Here is a 25,265-nt window from a genome sequence, read left to right as displayed (position 1 = left end):
CTGCCAGCAACCTGCGGATGGTCGTGGGTTTCCCCCGGGCTGTGCCCGGTTTCCACCCACCATAATGCTGGCCGCCGTCGTATAAGTGAAATATTCTTGAGTACGGCGTAAAACACCAATCAAAAAAAAAAAAAAAAAACTCTTTATGTAAGTCTGCATGTAAATGGAAAGCATGAAATTGCCTCGCATACACCCTAGGAATACAACTGACCTTAAAGCATATCAAATATGACAAAGTATTATGGAATCAGCTGGATTTTTGTCGTATTCATTGTAATCTTCGGTTAATACACCTTTAGGGTTGCCAGGCATTAAAATGAACAAGAAACCAAAGAAAATATGAGTGGTCTAATAATTTTTTCCATGACTGTATGTGGGAAGGTCTACCAGCAGTCTGTGAATGGATTTCCCAGGCACTGCCCGGTTTTCTCACACCAGTATGCTGGCTGTTGTCATACAAGTACATGTATGTGGGAAGGTCTACCAGCAGTCTGTGAATGGATTTCCCAGGCACTGCCCGGTTTCGTCACACCAGTATGCTGGCTGTTGTCGTACATGTATGTGGGAAGGTCTACCAGCAGTCTGTGAATGGATTTCCCAGGCATTGCCCGGTTTCCTCACACCAGTATGCTGGCTGTTTTCATACATGTATGTGGGAAGGCCTACCAGAAGCCTGTGGATCGGTTTCCCAGGCACTGCCCGGTTTCGTCACACCAGTATGCTGGCTGTTGTCGTGCATGTATAAGTGAAATCTGCCTTGAGTGTGGTGTAAAGCATCAGTCAGTTAAAATATATTATAACTACATCTTGTAAGCAGATGTGGTATTTGAATATCAATTGTTTGTCATTGTTCACAATCTCTTTGTCATTGTTCACCATCACTTTGTCATTGTTCACAATATCTTTGTCATTGTTCACCATCACTTTGTCATTGTTCACAACCTCTTCACGGGTTGTATTACATGTAGTTTCAAAACTTTAACTGTTTTGCTTCATATACATGTACATGTTGGTAAATGGTCAGTTAACATACATGTAAGTCTATAATCTTTCAACCGCCCCAGCAACCAATAATTTGAAACATTCTTACAGAACTATTTAGTGTAGAAAAATAATTTGTACACTTTTATGAAGCTTTAGTCTGAAGTGACAGAGAAAAAAAAAATAGTGTGATTTTTTATTATCATTACATGCACAAATTCCTCTGAAAAAAGTGATTTAGAGGTTGAAAACGTTCAAAAGTTAGCATATGTGAATGATTTCACATGTAGGTGAATGTATCCAGTGTTTGTCAGTGGCACTGGTATAGAGCTTTTTCCAGGAGACCTTGTCAGAACATTCTGATGTGGTGTCCATGGGTTGATGAACATGTTCTGACATTTTGTATGGATATCTGATTTAGTTGGTTATACCTGTATCAGGCTGTAGACTGTATGTCCGGTTATTTATGCGAGTCTACAAGTCATTGATGCACTAAATATAATTCTTTAAGTCAGTGGCAAACTCTTGGAGACATCATGGAGAGTTAATATGTACTGGTACATGTGAAAGCATCTCCTTAACATGCACAGGCATATGACTTCTAGTTTGATTTTAAGCATGTATGTTGTTTTTTTTTTCTAGCATACACATACAAGTGTACTGCTAAGTCGTTCAGTGATTCACGATAATGGTAAAATTGATGGTTGTAGACTCATTCAGATTCTAATTTATAGTTATCATGTTATTATTTAGAGCCAGAGTTGATCAAGTTTATTATTTTCATTTTAACCACTGTTTCACCACAGCTGTTTTCATGTCTTGATCTGTGTGTGTTTCACAGAGGCATTGCTACAAAACCGGCCGCTCCCAGACGCCCCGCTTGACTCCCTAGGGGCAAAATGGATGTCCAAGGAGAACTTGCTGCTCAGTCAAAATGAGGAGGACCCTAACTTGTTTGTGGCCCTCTATGATTTCCAGTCAGGGGGAGAGAACCAGCTTAGTATTGTCAAGGGTATGTCATATATACTAGGCTGAAGTTTCATTTTGAGCTCTTCAAACACTTGCATGTACATGCACGCATCATTTTTGTACACAGGAGCTGGATTCTAAATTAACAACAAAAAAGTGAAAACCTTCTCTTTTTCATGGAGAAAAGTTACTTTTATACATGTAGTAGTAATTTACTAAGTTTGAAGAAAGACAAAATACTTTATTCTTATTATTATTATTTGAATATGTCATAAAAATCATTCTTTTTACACTGAATTCAGCATATAAGTCCAGTGTATTACCATTGAATATCATGTATTCACCGTGTACAATGTACTCCGGTCTCCGGGAGAGCAAAGGACAGCCTAACAAGTTATCCTTGAGCCTCTCTGGAACAGATAGGTAAAGCCCTGACACACAGCGACTAGCAGACCCCTGACCAAAGAGGTTGCCTGTCAGAATCCAGTTCTTGCTGTTTTGACTGTGGCTTCAAGCCCAGAAATTTGTCAGGTACATGTACATGTACCCAGCACTGGTCAGTGGTTTCCTCTGAAATCGCGCGTTTTCCTCCACCGTTAAACGCAGCACTGGTCAGTGGTTTCCTCTAGGATCTTGGGTTTTCCTCCACCCTGAAACCCAGCACAGGTCAGTGGTATCATCCGTGATCTCTGGGTTTTCCTCCACCCTGAAACCCGGCACAGGTCAGTGGTTTCCTCTGGGATCTCGGGGTTTTCCTCCACCCAGAAACTCAGCACAGGTCAGTGGTTTCCTCTGGGATCTCGGGTTTTCCTCCACCCTTAAACCCAGCACAGGTCAGTGGTTTCCTCTGGGATCTCGGGTTTTCCTCCACCCTTAAACCCAGCACAGGTCAGTGGTTTCCTCTGGGATCTTGGGTTTTCCTCCACCCTTAAACCCAGCACAGGTCAGTGGTTTCCTCCAGGATCTCAGGTTTTCCTCCTCTCTTAAACCCATGACAGGTACGACATCAGTGAACTATTCTTGGGCATGGCTTTGATCACCAATCACATTGCAAGTCATTGCTAGTGCATCTATTTACCTGTTGATTAACTTCTCTCTCTCTCTTCCTCCATAGGTGAGCAGATGACAATCCTGGGATACAACCGTGGTGGGGAATGGTGTGAGGTGAAGAACAAAGCCCAGGAAATGGGTTGGGTGCCCAGTAACTACATTGCTCCCGTCAACAGTCTGGACAAGTTCTCCTGGTACCACGGCCAGATCTCACGCAATGCCTCCGAGTACCTCCTCAGCAGTGGTATCAACGGTAGCTTCCTGGTGAGAGAGAGCGAGAGCAGTCCAGGGCAGAGGTCGATCTCTGTCAGGTATGAGGGACGTGTCTATCACTATCGCATCAGTGAGGACTCCGAAGGAAAGGTAATAACGTGATTAAAGACTTATTTGCAAATGGTAATGACCTCTTGTCAGTTTACCTGCTCATGGGGCTCTGCTCACCAGCTTCTGTAAGGGGGAGCAACTTGGAACTGAGGTGTCTAACGACATGAAATGTGATTTTGTTACTTTGCTGATTCTGTATGTACCTGTGAGTAACTTGCCAAAGGTCTGCTGTTCCATCAGCTATAAGATTTGCTTAATTGCCATTGTAGAAGTTGGTTTACACCCATAAAAAACACGTATACACTGGTTCCAGTTTTACTTGCTACTGTTTTTTTAAAAGGGCTTATTTGATGGCTTTGTAATAAATTAATGGGTTATTTGTGTTTTCTCTTGATACATGCAACTTGTCATGTAACAGTATTGTATATTTGTGTGTATACATTGTACATATACGTGTACATGTAACTTAATAAGATAATTTAGCATTTAAAAAATAATTTTGGACTTGGATAACATACAGTATGTATGTGATATTGTAATGGTGGCTAATTGTATAGATTGTATAGCGGGGGATTTCCTGTTTGTATCTGTGGTCAAGGTCAGGTTTTTGTGAAGTTTGTGGCCTTCCAAAATTTTCTTTCATCCTTCATACGCACTGTGATCACATGTTTCTAACCTCTTCTATTTAATTTATTTATTTATTTTTTTAATTGGTGTTTAAATTTCACATGTGCAAATGTAGCCTGTATTTTTGAGGGAGGAATGCGGTCTCAACCCATGACCGCCCGCAGATTGCTGAGAGAGCTTCCCATGTACAGCTAGAAAGGAAGAGAGCTTGAGCTGGACTTACCGTGACTCACCACAACCGCATTGATAAATTTGTAATTGCTTTATTTTCCCCTCATATTACGCTTTATATTATTGTATTTTACAGGTTTATGTGACGGCAGAACATAGATTTAACACACTAGCTGAACTGGTTCATCATCACTCAATCCACGCTGACGGCCTCATCACAACCCTGCTGTATCCCGCCCCCAAGAGAAATAAGCCCACGGTGTTTGGCTTCAGCCCTGAACCAGATCGCTGGGAAATAGAGCGTACAGAGATTGCTATGAAGCACAGGCTAGGTCAGTTGGCAGGCGGAAACTCAGCCATTTTTCTCTATTATGGTGAAAAACTCAACCATCGTGCGATATTAAAAGTTGATGAAGTATAATGAATGTTCCTTATACTTGTACTAAACAGAACTCTTAACCTTAAGCATTGTCACACAAGTGAAATATTTTTTAGCTTGGCTTAAAACACCAGTATAACACATAGCAAGTAATAATACAAGTAATGTTCTTCAAGAGTGTTCTTTGTTGTTTGAGGTCAATTAAGAAATTGAAATGTAATTCCAATCAGTAGAATACCAGTTGCTCTGTTTTAAAATATGTAATATGTCTTTTGCCAGTTACACTTATTATGCTCAGATATACCTGTATGTTAATCGTGGAAGCACCTGTCAATTTGTGGTTAGCTGCGTGTGATTGGTTCTTGGTCTGTATTTGCATATTCATGATGAGAACTCTCCACAGGTGGAGGTCAGTATGGAGATGTGTATGAGGCTGTGTGGAAGAGATATAACAAAACAGTGGCAGTTAAAACATTAAAGGTGAGTCCCTACTGTTCTCAACTGTCTGTCATCATGTCCACATTGGACATTTATGGACTAAAGCTGCTGTCACAGCAAGTATCTACTTACATCTTTCTGAAGGTGGGAAAGTGCACACTCAGAAAATGCACACTCATTAGATTTCTCCAATGACTTCAGTTGCACAACTTGCCTGATTATAGAAGTTCTCTTGACCTTAGAGAGGAGTTTTGGGGCTTGTGTGGAATATGGAAGTATAATAAAGAGAGTAAAACCAGCAGTGACAGTGTGGTGGTTGTCAAATAGTCAAACATAACTGGTGAAATATGGCCAGTAAGTTCATGTCTGGTTTTTAATCTAACTGTCGCTAATGTTTACAAAATAGCATCTTATCCCATCTGTCCCAAAGGCTCCATGGTATAACAGAATTAGGAGAAAAAAGTGGAGTAAAGTATTAAATGTCAGTGGGTTAGGAATACTCAAAATGCTGTGTTGTCATCACAGGTACATGTAGGTAGAGGAATACTCAAAATGCTGTGTTGTCATCACAGGTACATGTAGGTAGAGGAATACTCAAAATGCTGTGTTGTCATCACAGGTACATGTAGGTAGAGGAATACTCAAAATGCTGTGTTGTCATCACAGGTACATGTAGGTAGAGGAATACTCAGAATGCTGTGTTGTCATCACAGGTACATGTAGGTAGAGGAATACTCAAAATGCTGTGTTGTCATCACAGGTACATGTAGGTAGAGGAATACTCAAAATGCTGTGTTGTCATCACAGGTACATGTAGGTAGAGGAATACTCAAAATGCTGTGTTGTCATCACAGGTACATGTAGGTAGAGGAATACTCAAAATGCTGTATTTTCATCACAGGTACATGTAGGTAAAGGAATACTCAAAATGCTGTATTGTCATCACAGGTACATGTAGGTAGAGGAATACTCAAAATGCTGTGTTGTCATCACAGGTACATGTAGGTAGAGGAATACTCAGAATGCTGTATTGTCATCACAGGTACATGTAGGTAGAGGAATACTCAAAATGCTGTGTTGTCATCACAGGTACATGTAGGTAGAGGAATACTCAGAATGCTGTATTGTCATCACAGGTACATGTAGGTAGAAGAATACTCAAAATGCTGTGTTGTCATCACAGGTACATGTAGGTAGAGGAATACTCAAAATGCTGTGTTGTCATCACAGGTACATGTAGGTAGAGGAATACTCAGAATGCTGTATTGTCATCACAGGTACATGTAGGTAGAGGAATACTCAAAATGCTGTGTTGTCATCACAGGTACATGTAGGTAGAGGAATACTCAGAATGCTGTATTGTCATCACAGGTACATGTAGGTAGAGGAATACTCAAAATGCTGTGTTGTCATCACAGGTACATGTAGGTAGAGGAATACTCAGAATGCTGTGTTGTCATCGCAGGTACATGTAGGTAGAGGAATACTCAAAATGATGTGTTGTCATCGCAGGTACATGTAGGTAGAGGAATACTCAAAATGCTGTATTGTCATCGCAGGTACATGTAGGTAGAGGAATACTCAAAATGCTGTGTTGTCATCACAGGTACATGTAGGTAGAGGAATACTCAAAATGCTGTGTTGTCATCACAGGTACATGTAGGTAGAAAGAAATCAAAATTTAAAAGTCTAAGTTTCAGGACCCAGGGTATGATTTTATTTTATCTTTTTTATCTGCCTGTTAACTATGTGAGCCAAATTTTTGGGTTGTTTACCATATGTAATGTTTGACAACACATACGTTATAAAGTTTATAATAATCTATGCTATAACATTCTGAGGTTCACATTCCCATTTCAATACTTCCTGCCATAAACTGTAATAACATTAGTGTAGTAAAATATAGACGTGTAACATTTATGTTGACTGTTCAAATAAACACAGTGATGATAAGAAAACTATACCACGTGACTACAGCCATATGCCCTTCAGCAATAAAGAAATGTTACATACATATTAGTACATGTACTGTACCTAGGCCCCCAATCCCCACCCCCTGACCTCAATGACTATAATCTATAATGATCATGTGATCACATTGTAGCCATTACATGAACTATATTATATATGTTACTATACTGATAAATTGCAATCAATGACCTATGTTTTTTTTTTAAAACAGGACTTGGGTCATTTTTCGTACATTCTCAGTGAAGTGTGTGGCATTTCACACTAGAGTTATCTCCCCTTGATTGACACAGTTGCTACTTTAGATAGATGCTGTCGTGATGTATTTTTAGCATTTAGCTATTGTGTATTTTCTTGCTTTTATGAGTTTTTAGGTTCAAACATAACCATTTATAAACTCTCAGTGAGATATCCCTGTCAGGTGAATACTTTGATCTGATGTCTCAGTCACCCGTTTTAACAGCTCCAGATACAAGTGTAAATTTGCGATTCCCTAATTCCTGAACCTTTTCGTGTGTGAAAGAGCTGCGTTTAGTGTAATTTATGCAAATTTTCAAGTTGATTTTTGAGACAAAACTACATTCATTGGAGGGGCCAATATCAGGGCTTCGCAAAAAGTGTAATATCATCTGTCTACACAGAATAATGCCTTCAGAATATGCTTGAAAAAACATCTTGCAAACATGCGACAAGGTTGAAGAATCATGTTATCTGCCACGTTCACTCCATATGTGATGTAGCGTTTCTTGCTCTCAGACCCCTTAGCTGCCACATTCACTCCATATGTGATGTAGCGTTTCTTGCTCTCAGACCCCTTAGCTGCCACATTCACTCCATATGTGATGTAGCGTTTCTTGCTCTCAGACCCCTTAGCTGCCACATTCACTCCATATGTGATGTAGCGTTTCTTGCTCTCAGACCCCTTAGCTGCCACATTCACTCCATATGTGATGTAGCGTTTCTTGCTCTCAGACCCCTTAGCTGCCACATTCACTCCATATGTGATGTAGCGTTTCTTGCTCTCAGACCCCTTAGCTGCCACATTCACTCCATATGTGATGTAGCGTTTCTTGCTCTCATACCCCTTAGCTGCCACATTCACTCCATATGTGATGTAGCGTTTCTTGCTCTCATACCCCTTAGCTGCCACATTCACTCCATATGTGATGTAGCGTTTCTTGCTCTCAGACCCCTTAGCTGCCACATTCACCCCCAAATGGGATGTAGCGTTTCTTGCTCTCAGACCCCTTAGCCACCACATTCACCTCATATGGAATGTAGCGTTTCTTGCTCTCAGACCCCTTAGCTGCCACGTTCACCCCATATGGGATGTAGCATTTCTTGCTCTCTGACCCTTATCCGCCACATTCACCCCATAAAGGATGTAGTGTTTCTTGCTCCCAGACCCCTTAGCCACCACATTCACCCCATATGGGATGACGCGTTTCTTGCTCTCAGACCCCTTAGCCACCACATTCACCCCATATGGGATGTAGCATTTCTTGCTCTCAGGCCCCTTGGCTGCCACATTGACCCCATATAGGATGTAGCGTTTCTTGCTTTCAGACCCCTTAGCTGCCACATTGACCCCATATGGGATGTAGCGTTTCTTGCTCTCAGACCCCTTGGCGGGCACATTCACCCCATATAGGATGTAGCGTTTCTTGCTCTCAGACCCCTTGGCTGGGACATTCACCCCATATAGGATGTAGCGTTTCTTGCTCTCAGACCCCTTGGCTGGCACATTCACCCCATATGGGATGTAGCGTTTCTTGCTCTCAGACCCCTTGGCTGGCACATTCACCCCAAATGGGATGTAGCGTTTCTTGCTCTCAGACCTCATTTCTAAAAATAGCCTGGAGCTAATTTCACAAAGCCATGTATGACTTAAGTCAGAATTTGAAATATGATCTTAAACCTTATTTGTTGGCTTTAACAATCAAAACTTCCACTTTATAAATATTATTATATTAAGTCCAAACTGATAGGTTTAGTACCAAAAACTAAGCATTGTGAACATACTTAATTTTAACTTAAGTCACAAATGGCTTTGTGGAATTTGCCTGAGTAAGTATACTACATTGTTGTATTTGTGTCCTGTTTTCTTTTTCCAGGAAGACACGATGGCATTGAAAGACTTCTTAGAAGAGGCAGCTATAATGAAGGAGATGAAGCACCCCAATCTAGTCCAATTGTTAGGTATGTATCCCTGAACTCTCCCATGATTTATGAGGGCAGTAGATCTTTTCAGTGTTGTCAATATTTAGGATTTAATCTTTCTGGAAATAGCACCAATTCTACTACTGAAAATTAGCGAGACAACTATGAGTTTTGAAACGGCAACCTTTAGAATCAAGCACCTCATTACCAGTCATTTTTACTTAGCTACATTTTACAAAGCAACTGGTTGAACTACTATTCTTTTTGGCTGTAACTCACCCTGTCAATTAACCTGTCCTTCATGAATGTCACAGGTGTTTGTACGAGAGAGCCTCCATTTTATATTTTAACGGAGTTTATGACTCATGGGAATTTACTGGATTTCTTGCGCACGAGTAACAAAGAGGAGTTAGGTCCAACTGTACTCATGTACATGGCCACACAGATTGCCTCGGGCATGGCTTACCTGGAGGCTAAGATGTATATACACAGGTAAGTGGGCAGATGTTTGTGCCAAATGCTAGGACACATGAGATGCTTGTAGTGCCTTTTTGGTAAATTATTAACTTCCCCTGCTCTCAGTTTTTGTGAGGCCATGGTGACAAAAAAGTAATGTGGTTGACAGTGCTTGTATCACCAGTTTTGGCAGGCTAACATCCATTGAATACCACTTGTCTTTCACCAGTATGGTGTGTATACCTTGAAGTGATACATGGGAAAGGTTGTCTGTAACTTGCTAAAGGGCAGTGGTTTACCACTGGCTCTCTAGATGCAGAAAACATATCAAATAATTGAAAAATTTTTGGGGATGCCGTTGAACACCAATCAGTGCAGTGAATCAGTTATTTTCGCTTCATGAAAGCATCGTTTTAATGCAACTGTCAACTAATGTTAACCAATGCACCCTTTCTGTATGGCAGAGATTTGGCTGCGCGGAACTGTCTGGTGGGGGAGAACCATCTGGTGAAAGTGGCAGACTTCGGGCTGGCGCGACTAATGAAGGACGACACCTACACGGCGCATGCTGGGGCCAAGTTCCCCATCAAGTGGACGGCACCAGAAGGACTTGCCTACAACCGCTTCTCCACCAGATCGGATGTCTGGGGTAAGACGCACTGACACAGTACAGCTATGATGAGATACTAGGTTAACCTACGTGTGCTAATCCGACTCAAGACAGTTGTGACAGAGATCAGTGAGCTCTTTAGTTCGAATCCTGTTCTGGCCGCTTTACCTGGAGAAGGGTGGTTGGTTTCTTTGGGCACTCCAGCTCCCTCCACCCATAAACCTAACCTTTTTGTCATGTAAGTGAAAACATCTGTGTGAACGGCATCAACACAATTAAATAAATAAATCCAGGTAATCATACCAGCTCTGGTCAGACCGAGGCACTAACTCCCATGAGCAAGTGTACAGGTATGTCATGGAAGGACATGGTTGCCATTTCTAGGTAACAGTCATCACGATGTTGCTGAAATATTGCCGATGTGGTGTTAACCCATAATCATTCATTCCAGTTAAGAAATGCTCACCTGTGCCATCAGCTTTTCTGCAGTGTTATTATTGTCTGTTCAGTTGTGATGGGAAAATTGCTTTGCTTAAGAGTGACTGTTGTCTGTTCAGTTGTAATGGGAAAATTACTTTGCTACAGAGTGACTGTTGTCTGCTCATTTGTTTTGCTGCAGAGTGTTTATTGTGTGTTCAGTTGTAATGGGAAAATGGCTTTGCCACAGAGTGACTGTTGTGTGCTCATTTGTTATGCTGCAGAGTGTTTATTGTCTGTTCAGTTGGAATGGGAAAATCGCTTTGCCACAGAGTGACTGTTGTCTGCTCATTTGTTATGCTGCAGAGTGTTTATTGCCTGTTCAGTTGTAATGGGAAAATGGCTTTGCCACAGAGTGACTGTTGTGTGCTCATTTGTTTTGCTGCAGAGTGTTTATTGTCTGTTCAGTTGTAATGGGAAAATTGCTTTGCCACAGAGTGACTGTTGTCTGCTCATTTGTTTTGCTGAAGAGTGGTTATTGTGTGTTCAGTTGTAATGGGAAAATGGCTTTGCCACAGAGTGACTGTTGTGTGCTCAATTGTTTTGCTGCAGAGTGTTTATTGTGTGTTCAGTTGTAATGGGAAAATGGCTTTGCCACAGAGTGACTGTTGTCTGCTCATTTGTTTTGCTGCAGAGTGTTTATTGTCTGTTCAGTTGTAATGGGAAAATGGCTTTGCCACAGAATGACTGTTGTCTGCTCATTTGTTTTGCTGCAGAGTGTTTATTGCCTGTTCAGTTGTAATGGGAAAATTGCTTTACTACAGAGTGACTGTTGTCTGCTCATTTGTTATGCTGCAGAGTGTTTATTGCCTGTTCAGTTGTAATGGGAAAATCGCTTTGCCACAGAGTGACTGTTGTGTGCTCATTTGTTTTGCTGCAGAGTGCTTATTGTCTGTTCAGTTGTAATGGGAAAATGGCTTTGCTACAGAGTGACTGTTGTCTGCTCATTTGTTTTGCTGCAGAGTGTTTATTGTCTGTTCAGTTGTAATGGGAAAATGGCTTTGCCACAGAGTGACTGTTGTGTGCTCATTTGTTTTGCTGCAGAGTGTTTATTGTCTGTTCAGTTGTAATGGGAAAATGGCTTTGCCACAGAGTGACTGTTGTGTGCTCATTTGTTTTGCTGCAGAGTGTTTATTGTCTGTTCAGTTGTAATGGGAAAATGGCTTTGCCACAGAGTGACTGTTGTGTGCTCATTTGTTTTGCTGCAGAGTGTTTATTGCCTGTTCAGTTGTAATGGGAAAATGGCTTTGCCACAGAGTGACTGTTGTGTGCTCATTTGTTTTGCTGCAGAGTGTTTATTGCCTGTTCAGTTGTAATGGGAAAATGGCTTTGCTACAGAGTGACTGTTGTCTGCTCATTTGTTTTGCTGCAGAGTGTTTATTGTCTGTTCAGTTGGAATGGGAAAATGGCTATGCCACAGAGTGACTGTTGTGTGCTCATTTGTTTTGCTGCAGAGTGTTTATTGTCTGTTCAGTTGTAATGGGAATATTCTGTTCGGGCTTCACCAGCAGAGCTTGGCCCGTCGTCGTATTATAATCCCAGGATTTCATGAAATCTATTCCCATATTAACCAAGCTGAATGGATATACTTCCTTGTAATTTTCCCCATGTTGTTTTATGGCAGCATTATATATGCATTATGAATGTATTCCTGACGGCATGACTTTCAGCAAAAATTGTCTGAGAATTAGGTTTTCAAAATTTTGTAAAACATGAATATTAGTACATTTTTACCTTTTCTAGTTGAATCTTTATAGTGGTTTGTGATGATTTATTGTTGTTTTCCTTTTGTATTCCAGCATTTGGTGTCCTCCTCTGGGAGCTGGCCACATTTGGGATGTCCCCATACCCAGGGGTTGACCTGACGGAGGTGTATCACCTGTTAGAGAGAGGGTACCGAATGGAGAGGCCCGCGGGGTGCCCGGCTAATGTATACAACCTCATGCTGAGATGTAAGTGGCAGTCTTCTCAGAGTGGGTACAGCTGTTGGACCTGTCCATTCCAGAGTGTGGATCAGTTCCCAGAACTGTGAAATGAACTGACAGAATGAATACCTTGCAATGTGGCTGAGTAATTTTCGACCCAGTTTTGTAATGCGTGACAAGGACTTCCAGGTTTCCTGCACCATACATGGTTGCATCTAAATGTACACTGTTTTGTCATTTGATCAAATGTAAATTCAGTATGTGTTTTGAGTGCATTTGAAGCAAGATAAGTTTGATGTAAAATAAATTGAAGTTAATATGACTGCAGCTAAAGTATTAAATTGCCTAACACTGGAGATTCATGTTATTAAATGCTATCAAGAGTAACTCGATGACTGGTGGCTCACATTTACACTCTGTAGAATTTGTGCATACACCTGGAAGCTGTAATATGGACTGAAGGCTGCCGTAAGCTATTTTGAACTATTGATGATTTGAATAAAAGATACAGTCAAGATTATTCAGTAGCAGTTAAAATGTGAACAGAAAATGTGAACAGAAAAGCTGACTCCCTCTCAGGGGGCAACCAGAACTTTTATTAATAAAAAAAATAAATAAAAAATATTAGTGAAGCACATGTAATTTATTTGTGGAATAAAGATTGCCTTGTTTACATTTCTTGGCCCAAATTTACCATTAGTGAGGGACAGTTAGTCTCAACTCTGTCCGTTGCTTGTTTTTTCTGAATAACAGCAAATCTTAATACTGACACTATATTGTTGAACATCTTACGCACATTTGTCGTAGTTTGAAATGAGAGGTCGTGTTTGTATGATTACCTCCCTTGAAATGTACCACCAACATATGGTTTATGTGTGACGAGTTCCTCTTGTTTGCTTTTAAGGCTGGCAGTGGGACCTCAAAGATAGGCCAACGTTCAAGGAAATCCATTACCAGTTAGAGAACATGTTCCAGAACTCCAGCATCAGTGAAGGTTAGTTTGTGTCTTAGGAATGTACATTTATCTATTAAAAGGAATGTAAGGAATAATAAAAACTTAACTTGTAATTGTAGTGAAAAGCTGTTCTTTTCTTTTCTTTTTTTTGTTGATAATTATACAGATTATTTTGTCAGTGGGTTACCATTGATGGGGTGAATTCTCTCTGCCACCAAAGTATTATGAAACTGTTGACTGACCTAATTCAGGGTACAGCTGATTTGTTTTGTCTGGGAAAATGATTGGGCTAAAGTGTCTATGATGGAGTAGTAATTTAAAAAAAGTATATTTCTCAAATATTTATGATAGGGGGATGCTTTTCAGCTACATGAAACACCATGCGCCAAGCCTGGTATTTACTTCGGTCTGCACTTTAAATTCTTGGCCGAAATCTCCCTTATTTCCTGATGACATACTGATGTTTCTGTTCTGCAGAGGTGGAGAAGGAACTTGAGAAATCAAGTGAGAAGCGTCGTCCGCCAAACCTACCGTCCAAAAAGACGGGACGAGGCCATAGCTTTGAAAGTGCTGATGTGAGCGGAGATGGGAGGAGTAGTGCTGGTGAGTACATTTGGTGTGATGCGCAGCTTTTTACACAATTATTTATATTATCTGATGACTGATTGAAGTACATATGATTAGAAGAGGTGCCAGGCATTAGCAGAGAAAAGAAAAGAAATAATCAAAGACAAGCAGCTTCATCTACCTCATGACTTGGTTTTTTTTATTTTGCTTACTGTTGTTCTTCAAGCTTTTGGCGCGTTTGCAAGATCTGTATTCAAGCATATTCTAAGAGCATTGTTGTATGTAGTCTGATACAGTTGTGTTATTTGTCTAGCCCTGAAGTTGACCCACAAAACCAGTGTAGTTCTGTTTAGCCCTGAAGTCGACCCACACAACCAATGTAGTTTTGTCTAGCCCTGAAGTCGACCCACACAACCAATGTAGTTTTGTCTAGCCCTGAAGTCGACCCACACAACCAATGTAGTTTTGTCTAGCCCTGAAGTCGACCCACACAACCAATGTAGTTTTGTCTAGCCCTGAAGTCGACCCACACAACCAATGTAGTTTTGTCTAGCCCTGAAGTCGACCCACACAACCAATGTAGTTTTGTCTAGCCCTGAAGTTGACCCACACAACCAATGTAGTTTTGTCTAGCCCTAAGTTGACCCACACAACCAATGTAGTTTTGTCTGGCCCTGAAGTTGACCCACACAACCAATGTAGTTTTGTCTAGCCCTGAAGTCAACCCACACAACCAATGTAGTTTTGTCAAGCCCTGAAGTTGACCCACACAACCAATGTAGTTTTGTCTAGCCCTGAAGTTGACCCACACAACCAATGTAGTTTTGTCTAGCCCTGAAGTTGACCCACACAACCAATGTAGTTTTGTACCCTAAATCAAATTAGAAAGGTGTGTAAATTGTGCAGAAAGTAGCTCTTTTTTGTTCAAAAAGGTTGATAAATGAGGGTATTTGACTTCTCTGCCCTCTGATAAGCCTGTGAGAACTTCGACATTCAGTGTAACCAACCGTATAGTGTCCCTTCCCCGATTTGCTAAGTGGGCTTAATTTTCACCTTAAACCTAGCGCATTTGTCGTCGAAAATAGGATTTTCAGAACCGTGTGAGATGATCCGGAATATCAGTTGCTGGCACATGAGCAACATTTGTTGTCCAGTTTTGAATATTACAGCGGCGAAGGACAGTCACATTATACATTCAAGGTCATGTGATCCCGAAAAAATTGTGTCACAGTTTCTATTTTGTATTTACTCAAATGACATTTCCGTAGACCCTGATTGGTTGATGTAGGCGACAACGATCTCACAAGATCCAGATTGCCTGCAGATGAGCAAAATCATGTGCCAGGCTCATTAGTTTCTGGATTTTGTGTTGCTCAAAATTAAACAAGCTGAAGTTATGGATCACTGTTCCAGACTCGGGAATTCCTATTGTGGTTACTCGCAAACGAGGATCTGTTGTCTAGATCAAGACAACAAATGTTGCCCGTGTGGGCTGGGCTTTAAGTTTCGTCCGCTGACAACTGAACAGACATTCAACAAATAAATCTTGTAACTATTGTTAATCATTCTTAACATTAGTTCTGTGTATCCTTACTTACAACTACATATAGTTGATTTCTGTGCCATAATGCACGGATCATAATTTAGAATATCTATTGCCGCTTAAAAGAAATCTTTCCTTGAACCCTTTTTTTTTGAGGCTACAGAATAAGATAATACAGTTGTCTTGTATACTTGAGGGAAAATTAACAGTGTCGTGAATAAAGTCTATGATATTAGTAATGTACATGTTTTATCAGGAGCATGCTGAAGATTATGTAGATGGATTATACATTTATAAATGACTACGGTACTTGTATAAATGACTACGGTACATGTACAAGTGTGGTAGCATTTCAGTTTATAAACATTATTCAATAGAGCTATTAGTCATGAGACAACTCTCATTGCTCTGTGAAATTTTGTAAAATACTATAGAATATTAGACTATACCACAGATTTGTTCCAAAAAATCCATATTGACTAATCACTTCAAGATATCTGTACATGTATTTACCACGGATAACTTAAATTATTGGCTTTCAGTAAATTTCAGACACGTGCATGTGCTATTTATTGTGTTAAAATGATTCTAAGGTTTGATCAAGTTATAATGTGACCCAGTTTTTCAATATTAGGAAATTTATTCCAGACTTGGTAAATCATGCACTGACGAGATGTTTTGTCAAAGGGAACTACTTACGGCATTCTAAAATAATAGAACGATTTGAATATGATTTGTGCTGATCAATGTTTGGCTAAAAATCACTGGTACGGCCTCTTTAAGGCATTATCACAGGTGTAATATGATGAAATTGTCCCAGTTGATCATTTTTTTTTTCTACATTCTTCTTTTGCTGTGTTGTAGGTCCAACTCCCCCATCTTCTAGACGTGCCTTGCCAATTCACGAAGACACTGATTCTGTGCTAAGGCAAACCGCAGATGTTTTAAATCGCAAATCTTCTAAAAAGAAAGCACCAACGCCGCCTAGAAGAACAACATCCTTTAAGGACCAGCATAGCTCATGCCCTGAAAACCAGGACATAGACTCTGAGCTTAAGAGCAAAATTAAGATGCAAAAAGTGAAAATAGAGAGCAGGCCGTTGGCAGAGGATGAAAGTGAAAATCATCATCACCATCATGATGCCAACGATCACGAACAGGACTCGCTGACGACAGAATTAGGTCAAGTCTTGAAAAATAGGTTACATGGTGGTTCCAGGAAGATGTCTGGTTCACCAAAGCACCACCGTTACGCTGGTGATATAAGGGCACAAGATGATAGTGGGTATTCAAGGAGCAGCATGGAGAGTATAGAGAGAAACAGGGGCGGATCTGTGGCGGACACGGGTCTCAGGACATTCGAATCCTGCCCTGAGCGCAGTAGCGGCAGAAGGAACTTTCATATGCATCCTGTACCAAGTGCTAGGTTTCTTGGTAAGGAGTCCAAATCTGACCGCGTGAAGGTGGACAAAGAGACGAGCACCAGTGAAGAAAGTATTGACAAGCAGCAGGGGATAGGTGGGAAGTACCCCCGGGTACCGCTGCCTTTCCCACACAAATCTGTGAGCTTAAAGAAAGCAAAGACTTTCCCTGACGCCGAGAACGGCGCAGAAAGACTTCTGGACAGTCCTCGCTTAGCCACTCTGGACATGACCAATGTGAAACAAGCAATAAATAGATACGGGACCATCCCTAAGGGTGCTCGCATCGGGGCTTATCTAGCATCCATGACGGAGAGTCACGAGGATGACTTAGGGCGCGATAAGCACCCAGAGGAGGTGGATTCTGGCACGGACACTGCCAGTATCTCCTCTTGCCCTCCTATACATATTCCAGATCACAATACCCAGACTGAAACCGCTGCTGCTGCTGCGGCAGAGCAGGACAAATCCGACAGGACAGGAGCAGGAGATGAAAAGGGTATCACTCTCGAGCCAAATCTAAAACCGTCAGCTTTTGCGAGGTCTCAGTCTAGCCACGGTTTGTCGGAGATTGCCAAACCGGCGTATTCGGGCGTGTTACAGCGTCACAAGTCAGACCTCACCCAGAGCAAGTCCAGCCCTACCGGCCAGAAGGGAGAGCTGTCTACCTTTAGGGGAGAAGGGAACAACTCAAAACAGTGGATTGGCGAGTCTGCGGACGAGGGTCATCAGAAGACTGCCATGGCGGACACGGTTAGCGAGTCGAGACCCAAGCCAAGCCCGAGGATGAGTAGATCACATCTAGAGAATACGGAGGTGGAGAAGGTGCAGTTGATGGAACATCAAGTCATCCTGAAGCACTTTCCTCCCCGCCATCCTTCCACTTCTTCAGAGGAGCCCAACATGGAAACCAAGAGCTTGTCCTCCAGCGACAACACACCTGAGAGGCTCGGTGGCAAGTCGGTGTTTCCCCCGCACCTGAAGACCAGCCATGGCATCCTCCCGCCCCCGCCGCAACGCGGCATGGAGAACAACACCAATAATACCGAGTCACATGCAGGCGAGTCTGTGATAAAATCAAGCAAGGTTCAACAAGCGAACGATACGAAGTTCCCACCGCCGAGACCGCCTTGGCCCCCCAAGCAAGACGCTTCTGAGCTGGATGGCCAAAACCAGCAGTCCAGCGCGGAGCAACACGGGAACAAAGAGGAAGACATTTCCAAATTGCCCTTCAAACTGAAGTCTGTTGGCAATCACGCGACCACGGAAGCCTCTCCCAGCATTACCGCGCCTCCTGGTGCCGACGTAGGCAAGAAACCGTCTCGATTTTCCAAGGAAGGCAAGTTGGACTCGCCGACGTCGGCAGAGTCACCGCCAATCAAGGCGTCTCCGACAAACGCCAAACCTGGTGGGCGCGAACAAGCCATTTATACACCGGTGATCCCTCTGCAAAAGAATGCCCTGGCCAGTCTGCCCAATTCGACGACAGATGGCGCTGGCAACGGTACTAGTCATGTGATATCCGGTGCCACGAACTCAGAGTCTGAAACCGACGAACTGTCCAAAGAGGTTATAGTGGAGGCTTCAGATCAGCTGAAATCCTATATCGAATCTCTTGCCACGAAAGGTGCAAAGACAAGCACGAATTTCATGCTGCTTTCTGAACAGGTGCAATCGTTTTACAACCTCTGTTCCCAGTTTATTGACACTTTGCCGCCTCATGCAAAATTCCACACTCGTGAACTGCTGTCTCGCTTGCAGTCATACGGTCAGAACTTAAAGACTTTCTCTACGAGTAACCCTTCGAGTGGTACGAAACTGTTAGACGACATACAGAGTACTAATCAAGAGGTTTTACACGTGCTGCAGAGGTAGTCTGGAGCCCTAACTGTGCATACATATACCCACATATAATAACTATTATTATTTGATGTCCAACGTTGCGTTTTGTGATTTACTTATTATTATTATGTTCTCTTTTTACCATGGGGTTTGTCGTCACTTTCAGTTGCAATACGTGTATAGCTGTCCATTGGAATGTTAACGTACGCGAGCTCTCTGCCTGAACAAGCTGAAGGTGTGAGACCAGCTCAGTGCCTGAACCAGCTGAAGGTGTGAGAATATTCCTGCCGGGCATCCCACTGAGTAGAGTGTACAATATAAAACTAAAGTGTCTTCTTTCTTATTTCGAGCCGTTGCCAAACTGGGGGCACTACAACTCCATCCGCATGATGTAAATGTAGACCATCTAAATATATACATATATAGATACATGTTATAAAAGTTTCCAGTATAGTTTCAACTCGGGCTGAATTTGAAAGAACATCCAAATTCGTAAGTGAAGACTTAACCAGAATGCTCCGGGAAGAGCTGGGGGTAGGAGAAACCCAACCCAGCTGTTCATAAAATCAGATCAGTATTATTGCGACCCCAGAACCGCTCAAGGTTTGTTGTCGATGCGTCCACTATTGTAGTCACACTTTAGTCAACTATCCCCTTCTTTCTATTCACAAGTATAGTATCACCGAATCCCAGAATGAACTTTTCTATTGGCTGGACGAGTTGCCTCCCTTGGGCTACCTATACTTTACCGAACCGCTAGGCGGCAGATAATTGGAAAGTGATTTAGTCAGCGTAATTACTCTGACGTCGGCTTTTAAATTAATATCCCTGTACCTTGTAATATTCAAAAGCTCATAATGTTTTTACGTGGAGGATGTATAGAAGAAATGTGTACGTTAAATATTTGTTTTATTGTGTATTTATTTGCTCCGGAAAGACAATTGTGATTGTATTGCATCGCGTTGTCTTGAATTTTAAACGAAGCTTTTCATTAAGGTGTTGTTGTTGTTGTTTTGTCATTTCAACGAGTAAGCCTAAAAATTAATGACATTGGCATCGTTGGTATGCGCATTGAACTATTTGGTGAGCCATGACAGAAGCCTGCTAATTCAGTTCTATACTTGACAATGATTGGAAAGAGGACCAAGTCCGGCGCTTGACTAATGAGGTCAAGTGTTCACGGTCACGTGTTCGAATCCACTTCACGCTGGTTCGGCTTAGGTTTCAGTCGGTAAATTTACCAGGTACTTGCCGAAGGGCGATGGTTTAGTATGGACACCGTGGTTTCCTTCACCCATGAACCTGGCCGTCGTAATATGAGTCAAAAGGTCTTTAATACTCCTTTAAAAACTAATTGAAGAAATATTATTTATTTAATTGGTGTTTTACGACGTACTCAAGAATATTTCACTTATACGAGGGCGGCCAGCATTATTTTGGGTGGAAATCCATGGTCATCGGCAGGTTGCTGGCAGACCTTCCCACTTACGGCCGTGGAGGAAGCCAGCATGAGCTGGACTTGAACTCACAGCGACCGCATTGGTGAGAGACTCCTGGGTCATCACTCTGTGCTAGCGCGCTAACCAACTGAGCCACGGAGGCCCCAATTGAAGAAATAAGTAAATATATTGACAGTGAATCGAACACGAGCCATCGATCTCTGTAATCAATGGCCCTCTGACCGAAAACGCTCGAGCTTCTACTTTTGAGTACCTGGCGAAGGTAGATGGTTTACTCTGTACACTTGTTAAAAATTCAAGTGAAACACATACATTCTCTTTTGGCATACACGTACATGTCTGTACCGCTACCAGTAATAAAAACGGGTACATGTATGTTTGAGGTTTGGCTCACCAGAATAACTACGTGTACACGTGAACGTAGTGCTTCCTCTCATCTATATGCGCTGTATTATCGGACATTCGTGTAGCAGTCATATGGCAATTCTAGTTCGATAGCAATCAACTGAAATGGACGTGTAGGGTCAATAATCGCAAGACGAATTCCCCAAAAGGGTTCAACACGAGGACAAAGGAACCAAGTGTGTCGTGTATTAGACTAGGACGGATTCATGTAAAGACAAGCCGCCAACAGTTTAATTCATTGATTCCAGAAAGACGCAAGGAATGTTTAATTTTAAGGCGTGTAGTTTTAATCAGTATGGAAATCATGTACACGTACGTGGGAAGACCTGGCATCAACATGTGGATGGTGGGTTTCTTCGTACTCTGCCGCCAATGCTGGCCACCGTTAAACGTTAACAGTTCAACTTCTAATTTCTAGCTTCAAACTAGAATAGGTAACCTAATTGTACTCTGAAGTTACAAGTTGCAAGTTCTACCTAAAGATCTTTATATTGTAGAGTGCGGCGTAAAACACCAATCAAATAGATAAATCGTATACATGTATTGTGCTAGTTAGTTGTTAATGATAAACATGAAGAGCGGGCCGTGCCTTAGTGCTTACTTCTTCTTGCCTTCCATTTGCAGAGACAGCATGCGCGGATTCAAACCCGGCCTTGGACAGGGTATTTGTTAATGCCCTTGCTCTCACTGCTTGTGGGCCTTGGCGACAATAAGCGGTCAACGAAAGCTCGTGTGGCCGACTGCGCCTGTGGTACATATCTGTCTCGTCTTCCACCAGTATACGGTGTACATATCTGTACTTCACATGTGAGGAACTGGCCCGGATTGCACAGTTGGTAGAGCGTCCCCTTTGGGAGCGGTAGACCCAGGATCAATTTGGTGTCGAATCACACCTAAGACTTTAAAAACATTGTAACTTCCTCGCGTTCAACATGAAGAGGGTAGTGCAACGACTGGTGGACCTGTATCAGTATAATGGCTCGGGCGGGGCGGCTTACCTGCCTTCGGTAAGTCGTCTCAGTGAAGCAGCACTAGATAAAAGAGCGGTGGAAATCCGTCCTACAACAAGGAGACACATTACATACACGCTAAGGATTCCTTCGTCGTCATATGACGGAAAAATTGTTGAGCACGACGTTAAAACCCAAGCACTCACTCACTCTTCCACCAATACACGTGTACTTCACATGTGAGGAATGTAGTACCTTACGAAAGCCTTGCACTCCGATTTTTCCCAGGCTTGAAATTGACCCCCATCCGATACTTGAAACATTCTTGACTACAGTGTACATCAGCTATCAAATAAAATCTATACACACGTGTATTCAGAATGTATCATTGGGTTTTAACGCCTCCTTGACGGTATACGAACCATATCGAGGAAGTATGTCCTGAACCGTTGGACCACTACTCACTAATATCAGAATAACCGCTCTTTACATCAACTCACGGTTGTCTAGACTCCGGACAACACCTCATTTTAGCCAATATCAATAGTGACTGGTTGTCTAGATTCAGGGCAAAACCTCAGTTTAGTCGCTTTCTGTACTGAATTACACCTCATTTTAGCCGCTCTCTATACCGACCAACGGCTGTCTAAATTCAGGACAACACCTCATTTTAGCCGCTTTCTGTACTGAATTACACCTCATTTTAGCCGCCCTCTATACCGACCAACGGCTGTCTAAATTCAGGACAACACCTCATTTTAGCGGTTTTCTATACTGAATTACACCTCATTTTAGCCGCTCTCTATACTTACCAACGGTTGTCTAAATGCAGGACAACACCTCATTTTAGCGGTTTTCTATACTGAATTACACATCATTTTAGCCGCTCTCTATACTGACCAACGGCTGTCTAAATTCAGGACAGCACCTCATTTTAGCCGCTTTCTATACTAAATTACACCTCATTTTAGCCGCTCTCTGTACCGACCAACGGCTGTCTAAATTCAGGACAACACCTCATTTTAGCCGCTTTCTGTACTGAATTACACCTCATTTTAGCTGCTCTCTATACTGACCAACGGCTGTCTAAATTCAGGACAACACCTCATTATAGTCGCTTTCTATGCTGAATTACACCTCATTTTAGCCGCTCTCTATTCCGACCAACGGCTGTCTAAATTCAGGACAGCACCTCATTTTAGCCGCATTCTGTACTGAATTACATCTCATTTTAGCCGCTCTCTATACCTACCAACGGCTGTCTAAATTCAGGACAACACCTCATTTTACCCGCTTTCTAGACTGAATTACACCTCATTTTAGCCGCTCTCTATTCCGACCAACGGCTGTGTAAATTCAGGTCAACACCTCATTTTAGCCGCTTTCTGTACTGAATTACTCCTCATTTTAGCCGCTCTCTATACCGACCAACGGCTGTCCAAATTCAGGACAACACCTCATTTTACCCGCTTTCTGTACTGAATTACACTTCATTTTAGCCTCTCTCTATACCGACCACCGGCTGTCCAAATTCAGGACACCTCATTTTAGCCGCTTTCTGTACTGAATTACACCTCAGCCGCTCTCTATTCCGACCAACGGCTGTGTAAATTCAGGATAACACCTCATTTTAGCCGCTTTCTGTACTGATTTTCTCCTAATTTTAGCCGCTATCTATCCCGACCAACGGCTGTCTAAATTCAGGACAACACCTCATTTTAGCCGCTTTCTGTACTGAATTACACCTCATTTTAGCTGCTCTCTATACTGACCAACGGCTGTCTAAATTCAGTGCAACACCTCATTTTAGCCGCTTTCTGTACTGAATTACACCTCATTTTAGCCGCTCTCTATTCCGACCAACGGCTGTCTAAATTCAGGACATCACCTCATTTTAGCCGCTTTCTGTACTGAATTACACCTCATTTTAGCCTCTCTCTATACTGACCAACGGCTGTCTAAATTCAGGACAACACCTCATTTTACCCGCTTTCTGTACTGAATTACACCTCATTTTAGCCTCTCTCTATACTGACCAACGGCTGTGTAAATTCAGGACAACACCTCATTTTATCCATTCTCAATACTGACGTCTGGCTGTTTAGATTCAGGGCAACACCTTCTTTTAGCCACTCTCAATACTGACGCCTGGCTGTTTAGATTCAGGGCACCTTATTTTAGCCACTCTCAGTACTGACTTACGGCTGTTTAGATTCAGGGCAACACCCCATTTTAGCCATTCTCAATACTGACGTCTGTTTGTTTAGATTCAGGGCAACATCTTATTTTAGCCACTCTCAATACTGACGTCTGTTTGTTTAGATTCAGGGCAACATCTTATTTTAGCCACTCTCAATACTGACGTCTGTTTGTTTAGATTCAGGGCAACATCTTATTTTAGCCACTCTCAATACTGACGTCTGGCTGTTTAGATTCAGGGCAACACCCCATTTTAGCCACTCTCTATGCTGACTTACACCTCATTTTAGCCGCTCTCAGTACTGACGGCTGTTTAGATTCAGGGCAATACCGCACCTTAGCCGCTCTCTGTACTGACTTGCACCTCATTTTCGCCGCTCTCAATACTGACGTCTGGCTGTTTAGATTCAGGGCAACGCCTCATTTTAGCCACTCTCAATACTGACGTCTGGCTGTCTAGATTCAGGGCAACACCCCACCTTAGCCGCTGTCTGTGCTGACTTACACCTCATTTTCGCCGCTCTCAATACTGACGTCTGGCTGTTTAGATTCCGGACAACACCCCGTTTTAGCCGCTCTCTATGCTGACTTACACCTCATTTTAGTCACGCTCAATACTAACTTCTGGCTGTTTAGATTCAGGGCAACACCCCATTTTAGCCGCTCTCTATGCTGACTTGGGGCCTCCGTGGCTCAGTCGGTTAAAGCGCTAGCGCAGCGTAATGACCCAGGAGTCTCTCGCCAATACGGTCGCTGTGAGTTCAAGTCCAGCTCATGCTGGCTTCCTCTCCGGCCGTACGTGAGAAGGTCTGTCAGCAACCTGCGGATGGTCATGGGTTTCCCCCGGGCTCTGCCCGGTTTCCACCCACCATAATGCTGGCCGCCGTCGTATAAGTGAAATATTCTTGAGTACGGCGTAAAACGCCAATCAAAAAAAAAAAAAAAAAAAATCTATGCTGACTTACACCTCATTTTAGCCACTCTCAATACTGACGTCTGGCTGTGTAGATTCAGGGTGACATCTCATTTTAGTCGCTCTCTATGCTGACTTACACCTCATTTCATCCGCTCTCTTTATATTGACTTATGGCTGTCTAGTTTTACGGTGCTTCCAGCCGTTCTCTGTACTGACTATACTGACTTATGGATTTACAGCAACACCCGATTCTAGTCGCTTCGTATACTGACTTATGGCTTTTCAGATTGACGGTACACTCAAAAAATTAATCTGTTAATTTCTGTTAAATCTGTTTTCTATATGATGGTGGGATATATTCTGTTATTTTAACACATTATTGTGTCAAATTCATGATAATATCCTGTTTGAAATTTAATAGAATCTTTATGGGGATTTAATAGAATATGTGTGTTATGTTTAACAGGACAAT

General features: G+C 42.2%; 1 protein-coding gene across 2 annotated transcripts in view; it reads left to right on the top strand.

Annotated features, from left to right (window-relative positions):
- LOC135481082 (tyrosine-protein kinase Abl-like) overlaps nucleotides 1–19,317 on the top strand; it is a 57,159-nt gene extending 37,842 nt beyond the window's left edge. For both annotated transcript variants that reach the window (XM_064761016.1, XM_064761015.1), the window contains 11 exons: nucleotides 1,823–1,993; nucleotides 3,065–3,363; nucleotides 4,259–4,454; nucleotides 4,905–4,981; nucleotides 9,022–9,106; nucleotides 9,382–9,559; nucleotides 9,988–10,172; nucleotides 12,410–12,562; nucleotides 13,440–13,529; nucleotides 13,968–14,093; nucleotides 16,465–19,317. In XM_064761016.1, coding sequence (XP_064617086.1) covers nucleotides 1,823–1,993; nucleotides 3,065–3,363; nucleotides 4,259–4,454; nucleotides 4,905–4,981; nucleotides 9,022–9,106; nucleotides 9,382–9,559; nucleotides 9,988–10,172; nucleotides 12,410–12,562; nucleotides 13,440–13,529; nucleotides 13,968–14,093; nucleotides 16,465–18,896 — 3,992 coding nt within the window. In that variant the 3' untranslated portion in view covers nucleotides 18,897–19,317. The remainder of the gene's footprint in view (nucleotides 1–1,822; nucleotides 1,994–3,064; nucleotides 3,364–4,258; nucleotides 4,455–4,904; nucleotides 4,982–9,021; nucleotides 9,107–9,381; nucleotides 9,560–9,987; nucleotides 10,173–12,409; nucleotides 12,563–13,439; nucleotides 13,530–13,967; nucleotides 14,094–16,464) is intronic.
- Nucleotides 19,318–25,265: the final 5,948 nt, after the last annotated feature.

Source organism: Liolophura sinensis, chromosome 13 (genome assembly GCF_032854445.1).
Source record: "Liolophura sinensis isolate JHLJ2023 chromosome 13, CUHK_Ljap_v2, whole genome shotgun sequence".
Classification (NCBI taxonomy): domain Eukaryota; kingdom Metazoa; phylum Mollusca; class Polyplacophora; order Chitonida; family Chitonidae; genus Liolophura; species Liolophura sinensis.
Note: the sequence above shows the minus strand (reverse complement) of the source record. Positions and strands in the feature narration are given on the sequence as shown.